The following is a 17,485-nucleotide window of genomic DNA, read 5'->3' on the forward strand; positions in this document are numbered from 1 at the left end:
ACCCGGATAGAGTCCAATGTGTAGAGCCCAGTTTTTACGCGGATTGTTGGGTGTTTATATAATAGCTGAACAATGCAGAGGAAATAGGGGCCGATGCCAAACCTTGGCATCACTGCAAAAAGATAGTCCCACTCCAGAGAATCAAATGCTCTCTCAAGGTCAAGAACAAGGCATCCCGAGCGTGGCCAGTTCAGGGGGGTGTATTCAGCCACCCTGAAGTAGTGACGAAGGTTAAGTGCGGTGTCCTGGGCTGGGACGAAACCATTCTTGTCCACATGCACCAATGAGGATACGTCGTGAGCAAGCCGGTTAGGGAGAGCTCTCGCCAGGATTTTATAATCAGTGTTTAGGATCGCTAGAGGTCTGTAAGACCCCAGGGCTGTGGGATCCTTGCCTGGCTTCAACAGGGAGACAACATTAGCTGTGCAAGAGAGGGAGGGCTACGCTGTCGAGAACCGCTGTGTAGAGCGCATGTAAACGGGGTACCAGGGTCTCATCGTAAGCCTTGAAAAACTCTGCAGGGAACTTATCTGGGCCTGGTGTATTTCCTGATGCGAGGGACACAAGCGCTTCTCTGATCTCCTCCTCAGAAATTGGTCAATGGACTGGGTGGGCAGTTGTATTGAGTCTAGGAACTAACCTATTTGGTGAGAGTCACTGTGCATGCTGGATGTGGTGTAATGCTTGGTCACGGCCTTTTGAATGCTGCGCTGTGTGTATCTCATCTGTCCGAGCTCATCCCTAATTGAGTGTATGGGATGATGCGGATGCTCTTGCCTAATAAGCAATGCGAGCAGCTTACCTGCCCTGTCTAGGCGAGGTCCCCTCCATAAGGGACCACAAGCAACCCCAAACCAGTTTCGCCCTGCTTGGGACTCGTCAGTATAGTGTAGCTGGAATCCTATGGCACAGTGAGCAAAGGCTGCACTGTTACTATTTACATATGGCTGGGTCCGAACTGAGGTGGCATGGTGTGCAAAATAATGGTGGACTGGAATGTAGCCCAAAGTAATTAACAATGGTTGAGATTAATTCAAGCATTCTATCTATCACGTTTTTGTATGCTTTAGTGCAACACCCTAAGTGCAACAGGTATGCCCCCGTGCTCACAGTGCCACCGGAACCAAGTTGCACCTGAATGATGAGCCCCTATGAGGGTGAAACTGGTCTTGGATTGCTTGTGCTCTGGTTCAGAGAGGACCTGGCCTGACAGTCTGGGCTGGACTGCTCCTCTTAGAGCAGGGTCAAGACTGATTTGCATTCAAGCATTCCATCAATAACTTTTTTGTATACTTCAGAAAAAAAACACTTAAGGACCAGCATAGAACCACAGCTGCTTCACTATTACAACGTTTCTTTTCCACAAAACATTCTGAATTCTCTCTGCAGCTTGTTGCTGCTAAAAACAACCAAACAGAATTCAATGAAAACACAAGTCATGGAAAAGAATAACCTGAGCCTCCTAGCTCAAACACCAAAAACAAAAGTAATGAGATGTAAGCTATGCAAATCTAGCAGTGCAGAGAAAGGTGTATAACAACTGGTAACATTTTGGGCCTGTAAGTGAAAATAAATTATCTTTTTTCACACAGGGGCTGCAAACTATCAACGCTTTTGTAGGTGCCTTTGTTCTCTTCCATACTCTCCATGTTTGCTACACCTTGGTGGATGATACCTAAAGAAATGCAATGTATTTCATTTTTTGACAAATGGTGCAGAAGAATTCCTTGCTCTTATAGAAGAGCAGCTTTGCTTCCTGATGAGCAAGTTCAACCCAGACTCCTCTCTTCCTCACTTCTTTTGAATCACATTTTCTTCCTTCTAACATGTCTTCATCTAGAAGCTGGACCAAGTGGACATGGGAAATCATAAATTCACATACTGCAAGGTGTTACTCTGCTGGTAGAGAAAGTACAGGAAAGGCGAACCATTAGGAAGAAAATGATAATGATGTACCTGTTTATTTCTTCCAGGCAACGAGGAGACCAGTTGAAAAATGGCAACCCGTCCAGAAGCTGTACCAACGGCAACAAGGTCATCGAAGCAGCTCAAAAGTTTTGCAATAGTTATCGATTCAGTTTTTCCCTAGTAAGGCAAAAGAAATATTATGAATTGCTGACACTACAAAGCAGGCACAAGGGAAATGAGAACAATACATACTTGACAGATATCAGTCTGTTTCTTTGAAAACCGTAATGCTATATTTTGCAAACGTGTTTGACCATGTATCGCAATATTTAAGAAAATTGCAATATTCAGCTGAGGTATAGGTTTCATCACAACACTAACTCCTGTAATTATAGAATACTCAGTGCTATATATATATTTTCAACCGAATATATCTAGAATAGGGGTTGTTTAGATATCCACAAAGCCTGATTAAGAAAACGAGCAAAATTACGTAAATTAAGCCAAAAATGCATTGGTCTTGCAAAACAATTGAGATCTGATATTATGTATTTAATTTTCATTTATTTTGTGTAAATGTCTAAAACTTTGGGAATTGGTGTATTGGGTATGCACACAGTCTTTTTTCTATGTCTGCGTCATGTGGGACGCTACCTGCAGTTATAAACAAGCATTTGCAATGCAATAGGTCTCGCATTTGTTGAAGTTGGAGCTACTGGCATTGTAAATGGCAGTGTTTTTTATCAATGTTTTTGTTTGCAGTGGAGTGATTATTTAAAAATTACACACTATACCATATTATAAGCTATTCTAGCAACTGTACAGTAAAGCTATGGCTATTTTAACGTAAAGGAGTGTGAATGGATGAATAAAAATACAAAAAACAGGATCTAAAAATTTACGATGGAATGTATAGCAGGGTACAGGGTCTACCGATCACAACAAATGTACTTGAAGTGATTGGGGCATCATATGCAATAAAAAAAAAAAGAAAATCGGTAGTACGGGGTGTCAGCGACGCTTGTGCAAATGTTGTTCAGCTGGTGAAGTGGTCAGCTCTGTTTGCAGATGCAAAGTGGTGAAAGGTGAAGTATTCAGCTCGGTTTGCAGGCACAAAGGGATGAATGGTGAAGTGGTCACTCTCTTCAGCGGTGAACATGCTCTTTACTGTTGCTCATGGGCATCAAGAGACTCTGCCAGGTCTAAGGCATTCCAGAGACCTTATATGATGGCTGGGGTTTGTAAACGAACCTGCATTAAACACCAGTAAGAGATGAAGCGATTTCTGCAACATCACATGATTTTTCTCCAAAATGTGTTTTTTCAGTTTTACTTTTTGGATTCCTGGGATGCTCTGGCATAAGATTCCCGGTTCCACCAGGATTCATTTGGTACAGTAAATAAACACAATAACCAAAAATACTCTCAAACTGCAGTTTAACGGAGACGTGGTTTTCTGTGTAACAGACAAACGCCTGACCATGGTCCCACAGCAGGGGCACGTGCCACCTAATCTAGAGACACTTCTCTCACAGGAGTTGTGCCAACTCACCTGCAGCCAAAGCTATGGGTCACGGGAAAATGGGATGGAGAGTAAGGTGGGTACAGGGAGAGAGAGAAAGGGGGCACAGGGAGAGAGAAATGGGGGTAGGGAGAGAGAAATGGCGGACCGAGAGAGAACGGGGGAAGAGAGGCTGGAAGGGTGAAAACGAAAGGGAGAGAGGGCACTAGTGAGGGGGGTACCGGAAGGGGAAGGAGGTGGACAGGTGATATACATTTTAAAAAGCAGGTCTTTGGCAGTAGGTGATGACTGCTGGCAAGGACCAACACCCGGAAAGGAGGTTTGACATCCGAGCCCCCACTATTATAATGTGAAACTATCATGCAACTACAATATCACAAAAAGGTGCTAGTTTTCCAAAGACACATGACCCACCTGATGTACACACTACAAGATTCTTATAAGTCCCAAGAACATAAAGACAAATTCATCTGGCACATTGGAAAAAAATTATACTTTTCAAATAGCCCTCCGTTTTAAATTTGCTTCATTTCTACGCTTGGTTAACAGATATAACTACTACCCAATCAATGGTATTCAATTGATCCACCTCGGAAGAATGAAGGCTAAGGCAGACTTGCCGGGAGTGTAACCTCTGTCCCTTACAAGTGTACGTCTCACTGAGCCCTTCTGCCGGTATTGTGTTGGACAGCTGGTCACAATTCGATCAGTTGAGCCCCTTATGTGTAGCCTTTAAACAGAAACACAGCAAAGCCCGCTTTTGTATTCGCCAGATAACTAGGAAAACCAGCTATACACGAGGCGCGAGCAGCAACCGGAGTCACAGAGGTAGAGAGACCAGCCTTGGCTCCGCCAGTTATGAATAACTTAATATCCACGTACCTAACAAACATAAATGTGTCCTTCTATAATGGATGTGGTATACATGTAAAGTGCTCCAATACCTACGGATTGAGTTTGCGCTAAATAAAAAAAACTAAAAAATAAATACAAAACACCTAACAGATCTGTTCCAGGTCAGGCAGTGGAGTCATAGTTCGCCCGACCCTTGTGAAGACAGAGCAGCCATCCCTGAAAATCAGTAGGGCAAGGGCGAGGATGTGGTCCGTCGGCTAAACTGCCGACTTTGGTGCTGGAAACCAGAGTTTGAGCCCCGAGGTCGCCTCAACATCCTGTGATTCTGGGCAAATCACTTAATCTCCCCGTGCCTGAATGTGTAATGTAAATACGGTGCTCGTGTAAAGCGCTCCAATAAACTTCGGGTCGAGTTCGTACTATATATATATATATATGCAAAAAAAACACAAGTGCAAAGGCAAGTAACAGTACAAGGACATGTCGCCAGCTAGTCACATGCACTCATAACCACACCTACAGGCGACGGAACAGCACAGTGAACCCATCCGCCCAACACCGGACATTTTGCAACTTGCTTTTATATGGTGTACGCATAATTATACATTTGCCACACTTGCCTCATACCATCATCTCCTGCATATTTTTCCTTTTCTCGCATAATTTAGCCAACCCTGCCAGTTATACTATAATGAAGTAAACAAACTAAACAGTTCACAGAATTTACCCCAGTAAAACAAGCGTCTTCAAATAGGTCGTGTCTCCAATGAGTGTCGCTGATTCGCCTTCTTTGAAAATGTTCAGTGCTGCACGTTTAAATAGATCACTGGATGCACGAAAGATATCACTAATAGCACTAAGTAAACAAAGTAATTGCTAAAAATGTCCTAAAACATGCCGCCCTAATTATCGCTTGCCATGCAGCTTTTATGACTAATGAAGGCATGGCGGTGGCGCCAGTAATACGCCTGCTCCCGATCACAACACAGAAAGTGGGAATTATCACAGCATGAGACCCCACAGTAATCATTAGCAAAGCATGTCGACAGGCGCCCCAGGCTGCTGGAGCACTCAACTATAATTAATGCGCAGCACGTCTTCCGGAGACGAGCACTCAACTGGAATTAACGCGCACAAGCTGTTCCACTGTGAAGCGCGTTCACAGACCAGAATCGGCTCGTGCCCAGACCAGAATCGGCTCGTGCCCAGACCAGAATCGGCTGGTGCCCAGGTCGGTCTCCCTTGGGAGTAAACACAGCAACAATAGTCTCGTTGGCGGCAGCGCTTCGCGCTGCAACGCCAGCGAGACCTAAAAATGTGTATTCAAGGTTAAGGTCATGTGACCAAGAGCTGTTTAGCTCGAAGCGCGTCTTTTTTTTGTGCCCGAAAATAAATCGAAATTGAAGCACCTTGGATCCCACCAACAACTGACAAGAATTATTTGTGTATACTGATAGTCCTTTTACACATCATGTTTCTTATTTTGAGAGATACTTTACACTGTTGTTCCAACCATAAGGCATGAATGAGTCCACTGCTGTGATGCATATGAAAAGAAACTCTAGGTGAGAAACGCGCCGTCATATTCATTGTTCTCGCTCACATTATATTGTCATTTGAAGACATTCTGCGCCTGAATTAAAGCAGGGGTGTTGCAAATTAATAGGTGAAGCTTCAGATGCAAAGGACATACACGGCGAATGGCTGGGCAACATTAATGGTCTTATCCAAATTTACCAATTGAAATGTATCTTTCTGGTCTCACATGGGTGTGATATCTGGGGCTATAAAAATCTGATCTCCAAGCCATCGAGAATATATTCCTTAGACACCTTTTGTCAGTGTCTCAATTCAGAGCTTCTTTTGAGGTGTTAGTTGTGGGTTATATCGCCGATCTGCTGTTAATAAGTCATGTGATAAAATGGATTTCAATCTGAATTACCCTCAATGGGAGCTAAATAGAGTAATTCTGGGGATTGCATGCTTTTGGATGAAGCTAAACTCTCCTCATGGTTGAACTATATCAGATTTACCTGTTGGGAATTGGGTCACCCAGAATTATATGACCACCCTGAGAGCAAAAGAAGTAGTGACTTGACCTGGGTAAAAAAAGAAAAATTGTGCCAGAGGCTTCTAGGGAGTGCAGGGAACTAGTTAAGCTCTCGGTCAATGCATATGTTATAATTTCTATTTATGGGTTTACAAAACCCAATTTCACATTCGTCACAAATCCCCCAACATCGCTTTTTGCGGACTCGTTTTAAATTGAACCAACTGCATTGGCTTCTAGCAGATCTTGTAGGCTGGAATAAAGTTTACAATTTAACTCCATGTTGCTACAATAACTTTTCGGACCAGGACACTTTACATTTTGTGCTGTTTTGTCAATTTTATTGCGTTCCCAGCAGGCAATTCATTCTTCCACTGTTAAGAGGGAAGCAATTTACTCAGACCAGACCCGCTGTAAATTTCTCACAAATGCTACCCAATGAACATGTCACCCTTAATGCGGCAAGGTTTTTAATTAATTCAGTCAGGATTAGAAAAAGAAAGGGGTGACTGGTATATTGTCTATAATATGCATTTTTGTTTATTTTATGATGTTCATCTACTCTACTGTGCTATTGTTATGCCTTTTTATATATATTCTTAATGACTTCTCATCAAATACTGTATATTAGCCGTTACTGTGTTTTTTTGTTTTTTTTAACTAGTGATATGAATTTTGCTTTTGATGTACTGCATGTTTTTTTAGCTGCTAGTTTGGCTTTTAACCTCATATCATATATACATTTTGTATTGCATTGTATGTATCTTTTATGGTTTTAATTAACCAATTATTGATCATTTTGACTGACTGGGATTCCTGCTTTTGTAAATGGTTAGCAAACCAATATGCTCCCGATGCAGAGTATAAAGGTGGCTGGAGGTAAAATGCCTGTAGCAAAGGCACTCTTCTTTGAAGAAAGTACAAGCTTTAAGGGGGGAATTGCAAGAGAAGGATAGGTAATGCTCTTTGCAAGTGACGGTGAGGAGTACCACCACACCATTTGGAGTTGCTTCAAGCAGACAGGGCGAATTTTGATAGGTCATAAATTATTGTGCTAAGGTGCTATCTTAAGCAATTTTGATGGTTGATCTTTAGGAGGTGTACGACACAACTCACAACAGCAATACAGCAGGCATTTGAGATTGTGGTTAAGTATTTAGATACTTTGTACGTTTATCTGAGCACCATTCAAATACTGACATGTGGTTATGTTTGTTGTGTTTAGATGTAGGACGTACAAGTAACTCTAGTGATAAGAAAAGGACAAGGTAATATGATTCAATATATTTTTATTGATGTTCTTCCAAATATAAAACAATGATGATAAAGCAAAACTAAACACTATCCATTGCCCTTGTCCCAGACCCCACCCCTCAGCTCCTTGCTGGGATCAGAGTCTCACAATGAGTAAAACAGGCTCGAGCCTACAACAGCCTCATCTAGTGCCAGCACAGTATTCCTTCTGGTACATATAGCCATACAAACATCTTACAAGCGTCAATAAGAGAGCCTTCCAATGGGTAAAATCTTCAGTGCTCCTAATGTCCTTCTGCATGTTCCTGAAGGAAGCACCATAGCCTCCTAAAGGTACACCCCATTCCTTAAAAATCACCCCGTTTTTTTTCCATGACCAAGGTATACTATTATACCATCCTTGCATGGTTGGAACTCTTGGCATCCCCCAGTTCGCCAGAAGAACCTGTTTGGCCTTTGAATGCATCACAGTAATACATGGTTATTAAGGTAATTCAACTCAATATTGCACCTTCTGAGCAGAAGGTGTCTCAAGAGTTATAACTGCTCATATTGCTCTAGTGGTTCTCAGAACTTTCTCAATACCCACACAAGATATATTAATATCCCTTTGTAATCAAACTTGTGGCCTACTTTGGTCAATAGCACACAGACACACAAAAGGGAAATTCCACCTCAGTAATATTTGGTCACCTACTTCCTCCCCTGAGAACGTGTAATCCACTTTATGGGCATTCTCCAGTAGCCCTCTCCATTGAAGTTCATGAAAGCACATCCCCAGTTCTTCATCCCAAACCAGCAGAAAAACGCCACTTACAAGCCTTTCTGTCTACTAATAAAGTTAGAGTTCAGGTGTTTCTCGTCAAATACAGTCTGTAACAATTTCTCAAATGTCAACAAATCCCAATAGCACCTGGGTTAATCGAGGGGTTGCGCCCACTGTGCCAGGTCCGTAAATATCTAAATATCTCCCATTCATTTGCACTATAATCCTGTCTGGACTATTCAAAGGACTTGATTGGTCCCTTAACATCTGAATAATTTTGAGTTTTAAAGCATAAATACAACATAAGACGGGCATTTCCAGTTACAACCTTTGCTCTTACACCACACCCACCCCTCACCCTATCCGTTTCTCAATGTTCCTTCTCCTCCTCCTGTGCGAAGTCCATCCCCTCATTATTACCCCAGTCCAGAGGCTTTTAATGTTTCAATACTAGTTTCAGGCTTGGTCTCTTTCTGAAGATCCGTCCAGGCACGTCAGCCCCCTTCAGTCCTTTTTGAGACAGGAGAACAGTATGAGGGGCGTGGTTTGCCTGGGGCTCATGGCGGACGCACGAGCGAGGAGCTCCACACCGACCACACACTAATCCTGTAATGAGAGCTGACTGGGGCTGCGGCGCCACACCTGACTGCCTGTCGGAGGTTAGCGCTGATCCCTGGCGGCGCTCGGGCGATCCTCCCTGTGGAGGCAGAGGCGGCAGTCTACGGTTCCCCGGGCGTGAGAGGCTCTGGCGGCGACCTATTGTGGAGTGCGGGAACGGCTGCCCGATTACGCGGCTCCCCGGTCGCAGGCTGTCTACTGAGCCAGAGGTGCAGTGGAGGAGACGCTGGGGCGGCCTGTCTGGCGGAGGAGCGGCGGACCCTCCCTGAGTTCATTACCACGCGCATGCTGACAACATACGCATGCTGGTGACTGCCCAGTGAAGGTGGGTGCATCGTGGAGGAGCGTTGGGACCATCGGCCCTGTGCAGGTGTTGCTGGAGGGTCGGCGCGACGCAACTGGTGAGCCGGATGGCCTGAACACAGTGCTACCTGATCGACGATCAAGCGCTATCCTGGTGGTGGGTGCTGGCTGATCACACCGCGGGAGGGCTGGTGACCGAGAGCCGGTGCCTGCTGGGGCCCACGCGGGAATACCGCCATTTTGGACCTTCATGGGCTTTGGATGACTACCACTAATCCTGCAATGAGAGCTGACTGAGGCTGCGGTGCCACACCTGACTGCCTGTCGGAGGTCAGCGCAGATCCCTGGCGGCGCTCGGGCGATCCTCCCTGTGGACGCTGTGCTGTGGAGGAAGAGGTGGCAGTCTTTGGTTCCCCGGGCGCGAGGGGCTCTGGCAGCGACCTATTGTGGAGCGCGGGGACGGCTGCCCGATTACGTGGCTCCCCGGTCACAGGCTGTCTGCTGGGCCAGAGGTGCAGCGGAGGAGACGCTGGGGCGGCCTGCCTGGCGGAGGAGCGACAGACCCTCCCTGAGTTCATTACCGCGCTCATGCTGACAACATACGCATGCTGGTGACTGCCCAGTGAAGGTGGGTGCATCGTGGAGGAGCGTTGGGACCATCGGCCCTGTGCAGGTGTTGCTGGAGGTGAGGCGCGACGCAACTGGTGAGCCGGATGGTCTGAACGCAGGGCTAACTGATCGATGATCAAGCGCTATCCTGGTGGTGGGTGCAGGCTGATCACACTGCGGGTGGGCTGGTGACCGTGAGCCGGTGCCTGCTGGGGCCCACGCGAGAATACCGCCATTTTGGGCCTTCATGGGCTTTGGATGACTACCGCTGGTGCCTGGGTCTGGCGGCGGGGCCCCCACAGACTGGTGTGCATTTCACTAGGGCTGCGGATCTGAGGGATACAGAGGTGCTGGTGCCGAAATTGCCCTGATTTAGCGCTTCATGTGTAATTGCGCTTTACTGGGCCTGGATGCGGGACGAAGCCCTGTGCGGCCTGGCTGTGGACTGCGGACAGTGTGAGGCTGCCTCCTCTGAGATCGGAAGGTGCGGCGCGCAGGCTGGGAAGACGTGAGGGAGCCTGTGGACACTTGTCGCTGGAGCCTCATTGCTGACGGTGAGTGTTGAGCGGAGAGGGGGGTAGCAGGGTCTTTCCGGCCCAGGGACTTTCAGCCTGAAGTCTGGGGGCGCCTTTGATTGAGCATGGTTCACTGCCATGGGCAAGCCTAAAGCCAGGAACGCTGGTACGGGCCTGGACCTTGAGGACGGAGCGACTGACTTGTCGCAGATGGCCACTGGGGACCCTATCCAACGGCAGCTTAAAGAAATCCTAGCAGCCATAACAGACACTAAAGCCACCCTCCACCAGGACATTAGTACGGCGGCGGTTGGGCTGGGGCTCCTTCGCGATGAACATAAGAAGCTGGCGGGGATGGTCAAGGATGCCGAAACCAGCATAGCGGAATTGCTCCCGGCCCACAAAGATACGGCCCACCAGCTGCATGCTCTCACGGAGAGGGTGAACTCCCTCGAACGCAGAGCTGACGATGCGGAAGGCAGAAATCGAAGGAACAACATCCGCGTGGTTGGGCTGCCGGAAGGAGTGAAGGGGGCTGACACGGTGGCGTACTTAGAGACCTGGCTTAAAACTGTGGTGGCCCCAGAGGGCCTGTCTGTCTTCTACACTTTGGAGCGAGCCCATAGGGTCCCGGCTAGGCCACTCGGGCCGGGCAGACCACCGAGGCCTGTGATTGCTCGCCTCCTACGTTATCGTGACCAGGATCTACTGCTTCAAAGGGCGAGAACGGCGGGCCCCTTCACTGTGGATAACAGCAGAGTCACACTGTTTCCAGATTATACCCTAGAGGTCCAGCGGAGGCGAGCTTCTTACTTGGAGGTCAAAAAGGCGTTGAGGAAGGAGAACTTGCAGTATTCCCTCTTGTTTCCAGCGCGGCTACGAATTGCTGCCGATAATACATCCCATTTTTGTGACTCTCCTGCGGAGGCCTGGGACTGGCTGGAGAAGTACAAAAGTGGTTTGACAGCCACGACCAGGCATGAGAGATCCGCGCCCCGGGGTGGGTCGCGGCGGCTACGGCGGGGAGCCCGGACGAGGCCCTCCACGGTGCAGGCTGAGCTGGAGCGGGCAGCCGCTCTAAGGGCGGTGGAATCTGTGTCGGGTTCCGCCAGTCCATCTCCGCCGGCGGGTGGGGGGGCTCTGCCGAGGAATCTGCGGATAGTGACTCAGACAATTCTACTACTAGTAGTGTGAGACTCCCGGTGGTAACGCCCCAAAGTGTGGATGATATAATATGACTCTATTGTGGGGAGGTTGGGGAACTTTTGGTGCCTGGCTGAAAGGAATTGATTGTGCGCTGGGAGAGCAGTCTTTGGGAAGGTAGCCTGTTTATATGCGGTTGGAGTCACCTGGTTGGTTGCAGAGCTGCTCCCGGGACAGCTGCGTTCACCCCAGCCTCTGAAGTAGTCGGAAGACTTTGCTTAGTTGTTAATTTTGTTTTCTTGTTTGGATGGGCACTAGTTTTAAGGTAACTGTGCTTGGGAGGGGGGCTTGGGAGTTGGGGAATGTTCAACAGGGTCTCTGGCATGACGATTGTGCTTTATTGATGGGGCGCTGAACATATCATATACCATGGGGTCACTGAACCATTTAAAGTGCATAACATGGAACGTTAGGGGCTTGCACACCATGAGCCGTCGGCATAAGATCCATACATACCTGGTGCGGAGGGGGATACAGGTAGCGTTCCTTCAGGAAACACATATCACGGGCTCAGAGGGTCTTGCACTGCAGCGCAGATGGAGGGGTCAGGTTTATCATACCTCGTATTCTGCATTTGCGCGAGGAGTCTTGGTGTGGATTAGAGCTGGGGTCCCCTTTCAACCGGTACAGCACATTGTTGATCCAGAAGGGCGTTATGTACTAGTACAGGGTAGACTTGATGGGAGGGACATTACACTGGGCAGTATTTATGCTCCGAACACTGAGCAGCAGGCCTTTTTTACTTTATTGTCCCGGAAACAGGCGTCCTACTTGTCTGGCCCAATCATGCTGGGGGAGCCTTTAATTCCATAACAGATGTCGAGCTTGACAGGTTCCACCCCTCGCTTCCGACAGCACCAATTACTAAGATCACTAGGGCTCGAGGTACATGGCAGTCGAATTGGGGGTTGTTGGACACCTGGAGGGAGCATCACCCACGTGAGAGACTACTCCTTTTTCTCTGCACTTCATGAGTTGCACGTTAGGTTAGATGCGATACTTTGCTCCCCTGATGTACACACGGCGGTTCAGCACAGTGAATACCCGACCAAAACGATCTCGGATCATAATCCCCTGTTGCTGAGGCTTCGTTGGGTCCCACAGCGCCCAGCGATCCCGACATGACGATTAAATCCTGAACTACTGGAGGACCCGGTCTTCCGAGAGGTGATAGGAAATGGGATGACCCAGTACTTTCAGGAGAACACAGGTACTGCCTCCTCACTGACAGTGGAGAGGGACGCTTTTAAAGTGGTGGTGAGGGGTCTCTGCATCACCCATACGATTGGGGTACGGAAAGTTCTCCTTCAGGAAATAGACACCACGGACCAGCGCTTGCGCGACTTGGAGCGGGCTCGCCCAGAACATCCAGAGGGGCAGGAGGACATGTTGGCGGCCCGGGAGGCAGTAGCAGTGGGGGTTGAGAAGTTGCGAAGTTACAATTACAAGAAGTATTTGCTACGTGCCCACGCAGAGCGCGACAAATCTGGCGCATTGCTGGCGTGTCGCTCGCGAGTCCCACGAAACAGGCGACCCCTTTATTGGCAATTTGCGATCCAGTGGGGGGTATGTGTCACACCCAGCAGGTCATTACTCACCTTTTTTCTGCCTACTATGAGGGGCTTTACTCCAGTAGAGTCTCCTTGGATGAGGATCGTCTGGGGGGGTTCTTAGCTGAGGCGGAATTGCCGGCCCTTGTCAAAGCGGAAGCAGATTTGTTGGGTCAAGACGTCGCACTGGGGGGAAGTAAGAGGTGCAATCAAACATATGGTGCGGAAGAAGACTCCAGGGGTGGATGGTTTGCCGATAGAATTTTATGCATCTTATGTCGAGTTGTTGGCCCCTAGGTTAGTGGCCCTCTACAATGATTCGCAGAGGGTGGGCCGGCTTCCTGCCACGACGCATGAGGCGCTTATCATACCACTGTTGAAGCCTGGGAAGCCTCCCTCTGACAGGACTGCCTACCGTCCACTATCCATGCTTACCAAGATCTTAAGTCGGATACTAGCCGCTCTCCTCCTGCCGTATATGGCCCGCCTAATGCATGTGGATCAGGCGGGGTTTATACCCAAACGAAATACAGTGAGCAATGTTCGTCGCCTGCTCCGTGTTTTGGAGGCCGATACGTACTCACCGCATACTGCTGCCATATTCTCGGTTGATATCGAAAAGGCCTTTGACAGTCTGGAGTGGCCTTATTTATTCCAGGTACTGCGTGCCTTTGGATTGGGGGAGCGATTTGTGGCTTGGACGGCTTTGCTATATAGGGATTCCACGGCTAGAACTAAGTCAGGAGGCCTGATATCGCCTCCCTGTGCTGTGTGTAGGGGGGACTCGCCAGGGGTGTCCTCTATCCCCGCTGTTGTTTGCATTGGCCATAGAGCCGCTGGCGGCCCAGGCCCGAACGGGGAGATGGTTTGGGGGACTCCAGGTGCACGACGATACCCATTATATAGCGCTTTACGCGGACGACCTCCTCCTGTTCCTAGCCGACACCCGGGGGGATTTGCTGGGAGCTAAGCGCCTACTTCGACATATCGAAGAAATGGCAGGTCTGAAAGTGAATTGGTTGAAATCGTGCCTGTTCCACACCTCCAAGACAGTTGAGGGTCCTCGATATACGGAGGAGGTAGAATGGGAATATACCTGTATAACATATCTGGGGACACGTATCTACCATGAACGGAAAGATCTGGTGGAGGGTAATATTGGCAGAGCTATACGAGGTCTTCAAGGCAGTATGGACTTTTGGCAGTCGTTGCCGCTGTCCCTAATAGGGCGAGTGGCGCTCCTCAAGATGGTGGCACTCCCCAGGCTGCTATATTATTTTCGGACGCTTCCTGTTTGGATCCCTGCATCGACTTTTAAGAGGCTCCAACAGATGATAACGGGGTTTCTCTGGCTTGATGGCAGACGTCGGGTAGCTTTGCATACTTTGATGCAACCGCGCGGGGAGGGAGGCCTAGCAGTTCCGGACTTGGAGTCCTATTATTTGGCGGCCCAGCTGCAATGGTTGACTCAGGCGGTGGCTCGAGAGTTTCGGGGAGTGGGAGATGCTGCGGGGGGCGGATTCCTGCCTACGTGCTCTCTAGGATTATTTTACAACAGCCGCTCCACCTCGGGGGTCTCCCTGGTCCCTGGTGACGTGCAGACTTTTCGATTGTGCTGGAATAGGAGTCAACAGAGAGCGCGGATCGCCTGCCCGTATGCTCCAGAGATCCCGTTGTTAATGTGCCAGCAGTTGCCTCATGGGGGCAACTGGTCGGCGCTTACGGGATGGCGCGATTCGGGATTGACAGCTGTGGGAGATTTGTTCTGTTGCCTTATGAGGCCATCCGTGAGTGTTTTTATCTCCCTCGCGGGGATTATCTGCTGCATGCGGCCTTAGTGTCGGCTATTCAGCGACGATGGAAAGGAGGGCTGTCTGAACCTAAGACATCAATTGCTTGCCAATATGTGGTGCTGGCGGCCGGAACCATTAAAGCTGTCACTTGTTTATATCGACGGATGACCTGCGAAAAGCTGGTTCCCCTTCTAAGGTTGAAGCAGCACTGGGAGGAGGACATTGAAGGGGAAATTCCTGACAAAATATGGGCTGAATTGCTTGAGTGTCCCTGGAAATGCTCCAGGAACGCCCGATTCCAACAGATTAAATTTTTATTTTGCACAGGGCTTATCTCACTCCAGTCAAAATTAAACGTTATTTTAAAACACTCGCGGCACCTTGCCCCCGTTGCAACAGAGAGGGAGCTGACTTCTGCCATATGATGTGGGACTGCCCTCGGATCGGGACTTATTGGCGAGAAGTGTGGACGCTGCTTTGTGATGTCACGGAAAGGGAGATTGAATTTGGTATACGTCCATGTTTATTACACTGGTTTCCCCATACCTCGAAGACAAAAATAACTAGTAAATTTATAGACCTAGGGCTGGTCCTGGCCAAAAGGGAAATTACTGCTAAGTGGAAGGCACAGCGAGGGCCGAGATTGCAGAGGTGGAAGGCTGAATTTATTCGGTGGGCAGATTGAGAGGCGGTTCTTCGACTGAAAACGGCTAACCGAGCTCATAGCGACAGCGCAATGGACTCTGCCCGTGCCTGGGGAGCCTTAACGGTACTCCTGAAACCCACAGACTCTGATACTGATGTAGATTCGGTGCTTAATGAATCAAAAAACCTGCCCTCCTCATTATCTGTTTAGAACGGTCTTGGAGAATAGATGCTGCCCCTATTAGACTACCAGCTGTCCTATGTTATGAAAGTTTGATGTGTACCTTTCAGTTGTAGGGTATTCTCTTATGGGCAGAGAACCGAATGCACTGTTACGTCTCCAGCTAATAAGTCATGCCGGGGGAGTTGTGGGAGGGGGGTGGTGGGAGGGAGGAGGGGTTGTAGCATGTTATAGGCTTTATGTTTTTGTGCTCATTTCCTTTATTATGATCCGGAGATTTCGAATGTACTTCCTATTATTGACCTTGCCACATTGTGCTTTGTTAAGGAAATACGATGGTGAAAATTGTGGGTGAACCATCGCAAGGTTCTCCAATAGATGTGAGCACTTTCAATTGTAACCATGGGTTAATGATAAGATCGTGTAAGGAGCACTGTGTATTAGGGACAATATATGCGAGCGGAAGCTCATGAATGAACTGTTTATGAGTGATATAAGATGATAATCAATAAACAAATTTAAAAAAAAAAAAAAAAAAAAAAAGACAGGAGAACAGTATTACATGTTTTACAAAAATTTCGTTCCGTATATGAAGGTGCATTATGCCAATTTCTGGTGACTCAGCAGTGGATATAATCTCTGTAACCAGAGATTAATCTGCACCTGCGTCTGAGCTGACCACATTGTGCTGGAGATGCAACTTAGGGGGGGGAGCCTCGGCTGGTACAAGCTGGGTGAGCAGTGACTCCGCTACGATCCCTGCGAGACACAGTGGGACAGCGATCTCATTACGGGCTGTGTTCGCCCCTGGGCCGGTACACGAGGGTGGACACTCCCCGCACCTCCCTGGGAGGAACCACTGGAGACTGCGGCTTGGCCCCGAGCGCTAGGCCCGGGGGCCTCAGGTGGGCCCTCGTCCCTGGGGACTGCGGTCGAGCCTGCCTGAACTGCACTGGATGCTCAATCGATTAACAACCAATGTTTATGTTTACAATGATGAAATTACTGTTTGTACCATGACACCCAAGTACCTTATATTAGATATTTACTTGCCTCCTCATTATGATTGCTTTTTAGATTTGTCCCTGACGAAGGGTTCATGGAACCCGAAATGCATTGGACAAGATACAAAACGTCTGAGCTATAAGATGTTTTTATACCATTTGACATCGTGAATGAACAATGTACTACGAATATGTGAATACTGAGAAGCGCAATGAATAAAAATTGCTAAAACTACATATAATTTCTCATTGAACTTGCTTTCCAAAATCGACATCTCTAAAACGGAGATCACCAGTGTGCCCAGGGGGACACATTCAATCACTCTCGAAGAGCAACACATCGACCTACAATTGAAACAGGAGGATTTGGAGAATCAGAGCTGCCGGAATAACCTCCGCATCCGGGGGGTTCCTCTTGGGGCCGAGGGGACAGACATTATGACCTATGTGGCGCAGCTCCTACATGAGGTTTGGGGAGACTAGGACGCTTCCACACCGGCCTTGGATCGAGCGCATCGAGTCTCTGGCCCTTCCAACCGAGCGGACCCCCTCCCCGATATCCTGACCCAGGTCCATTTCTTCACCGAAAAGGAGGCAATCCTCAAAGCGGCACGCTCTAAACCGGAGCTTACTTACAACGGTGCCAGAATACAGATCTACCAGGACCTCGCACCCACCACGCTCCGGAGACGCCGAGATTTCAGACCTG

General features: G+C 48.3%; 1 protein-coding gene across 2 annotated transcripts in view; it reads right to left on the reverse strand.

Moving 5' to 3' along the window:
* TECPR2 (tectonin beta-propeller repeat containing 2) overlaps window positions 1-17,485 on the reverse strand; it is a 616,143-nt gene that overhangs the window by 492,369 nt on the left and 106,289 nt on the right. For both annotated transcript variants that reach the window (XM_085626337.1, XM_085626336.1), the window contains exon 4: window positions 1,957-2,085. In XM_085626337.1, coding sequence (XP_085482463.1) covers window positions 1,957-2,085 — 129 coding nt within the window. The remainder of the gene's footprint in view (window positions 1-1,956; window positions 2,086-17,485) is intronic.

This window comes from Triturus cristatus, chromosome 9 (assembly GCF_964204655.1).
Source record: "Triturus cristatus chromosome 9, aTriCri1.1, whole genome shotgun sequence".
In the NCBI taxonomy this organism is placed as follows: Eukaryota; Metazoa; Chordata; class Amphibia; order Caudata; family Salamandridae; genus Triturus; species Triturus cristatus.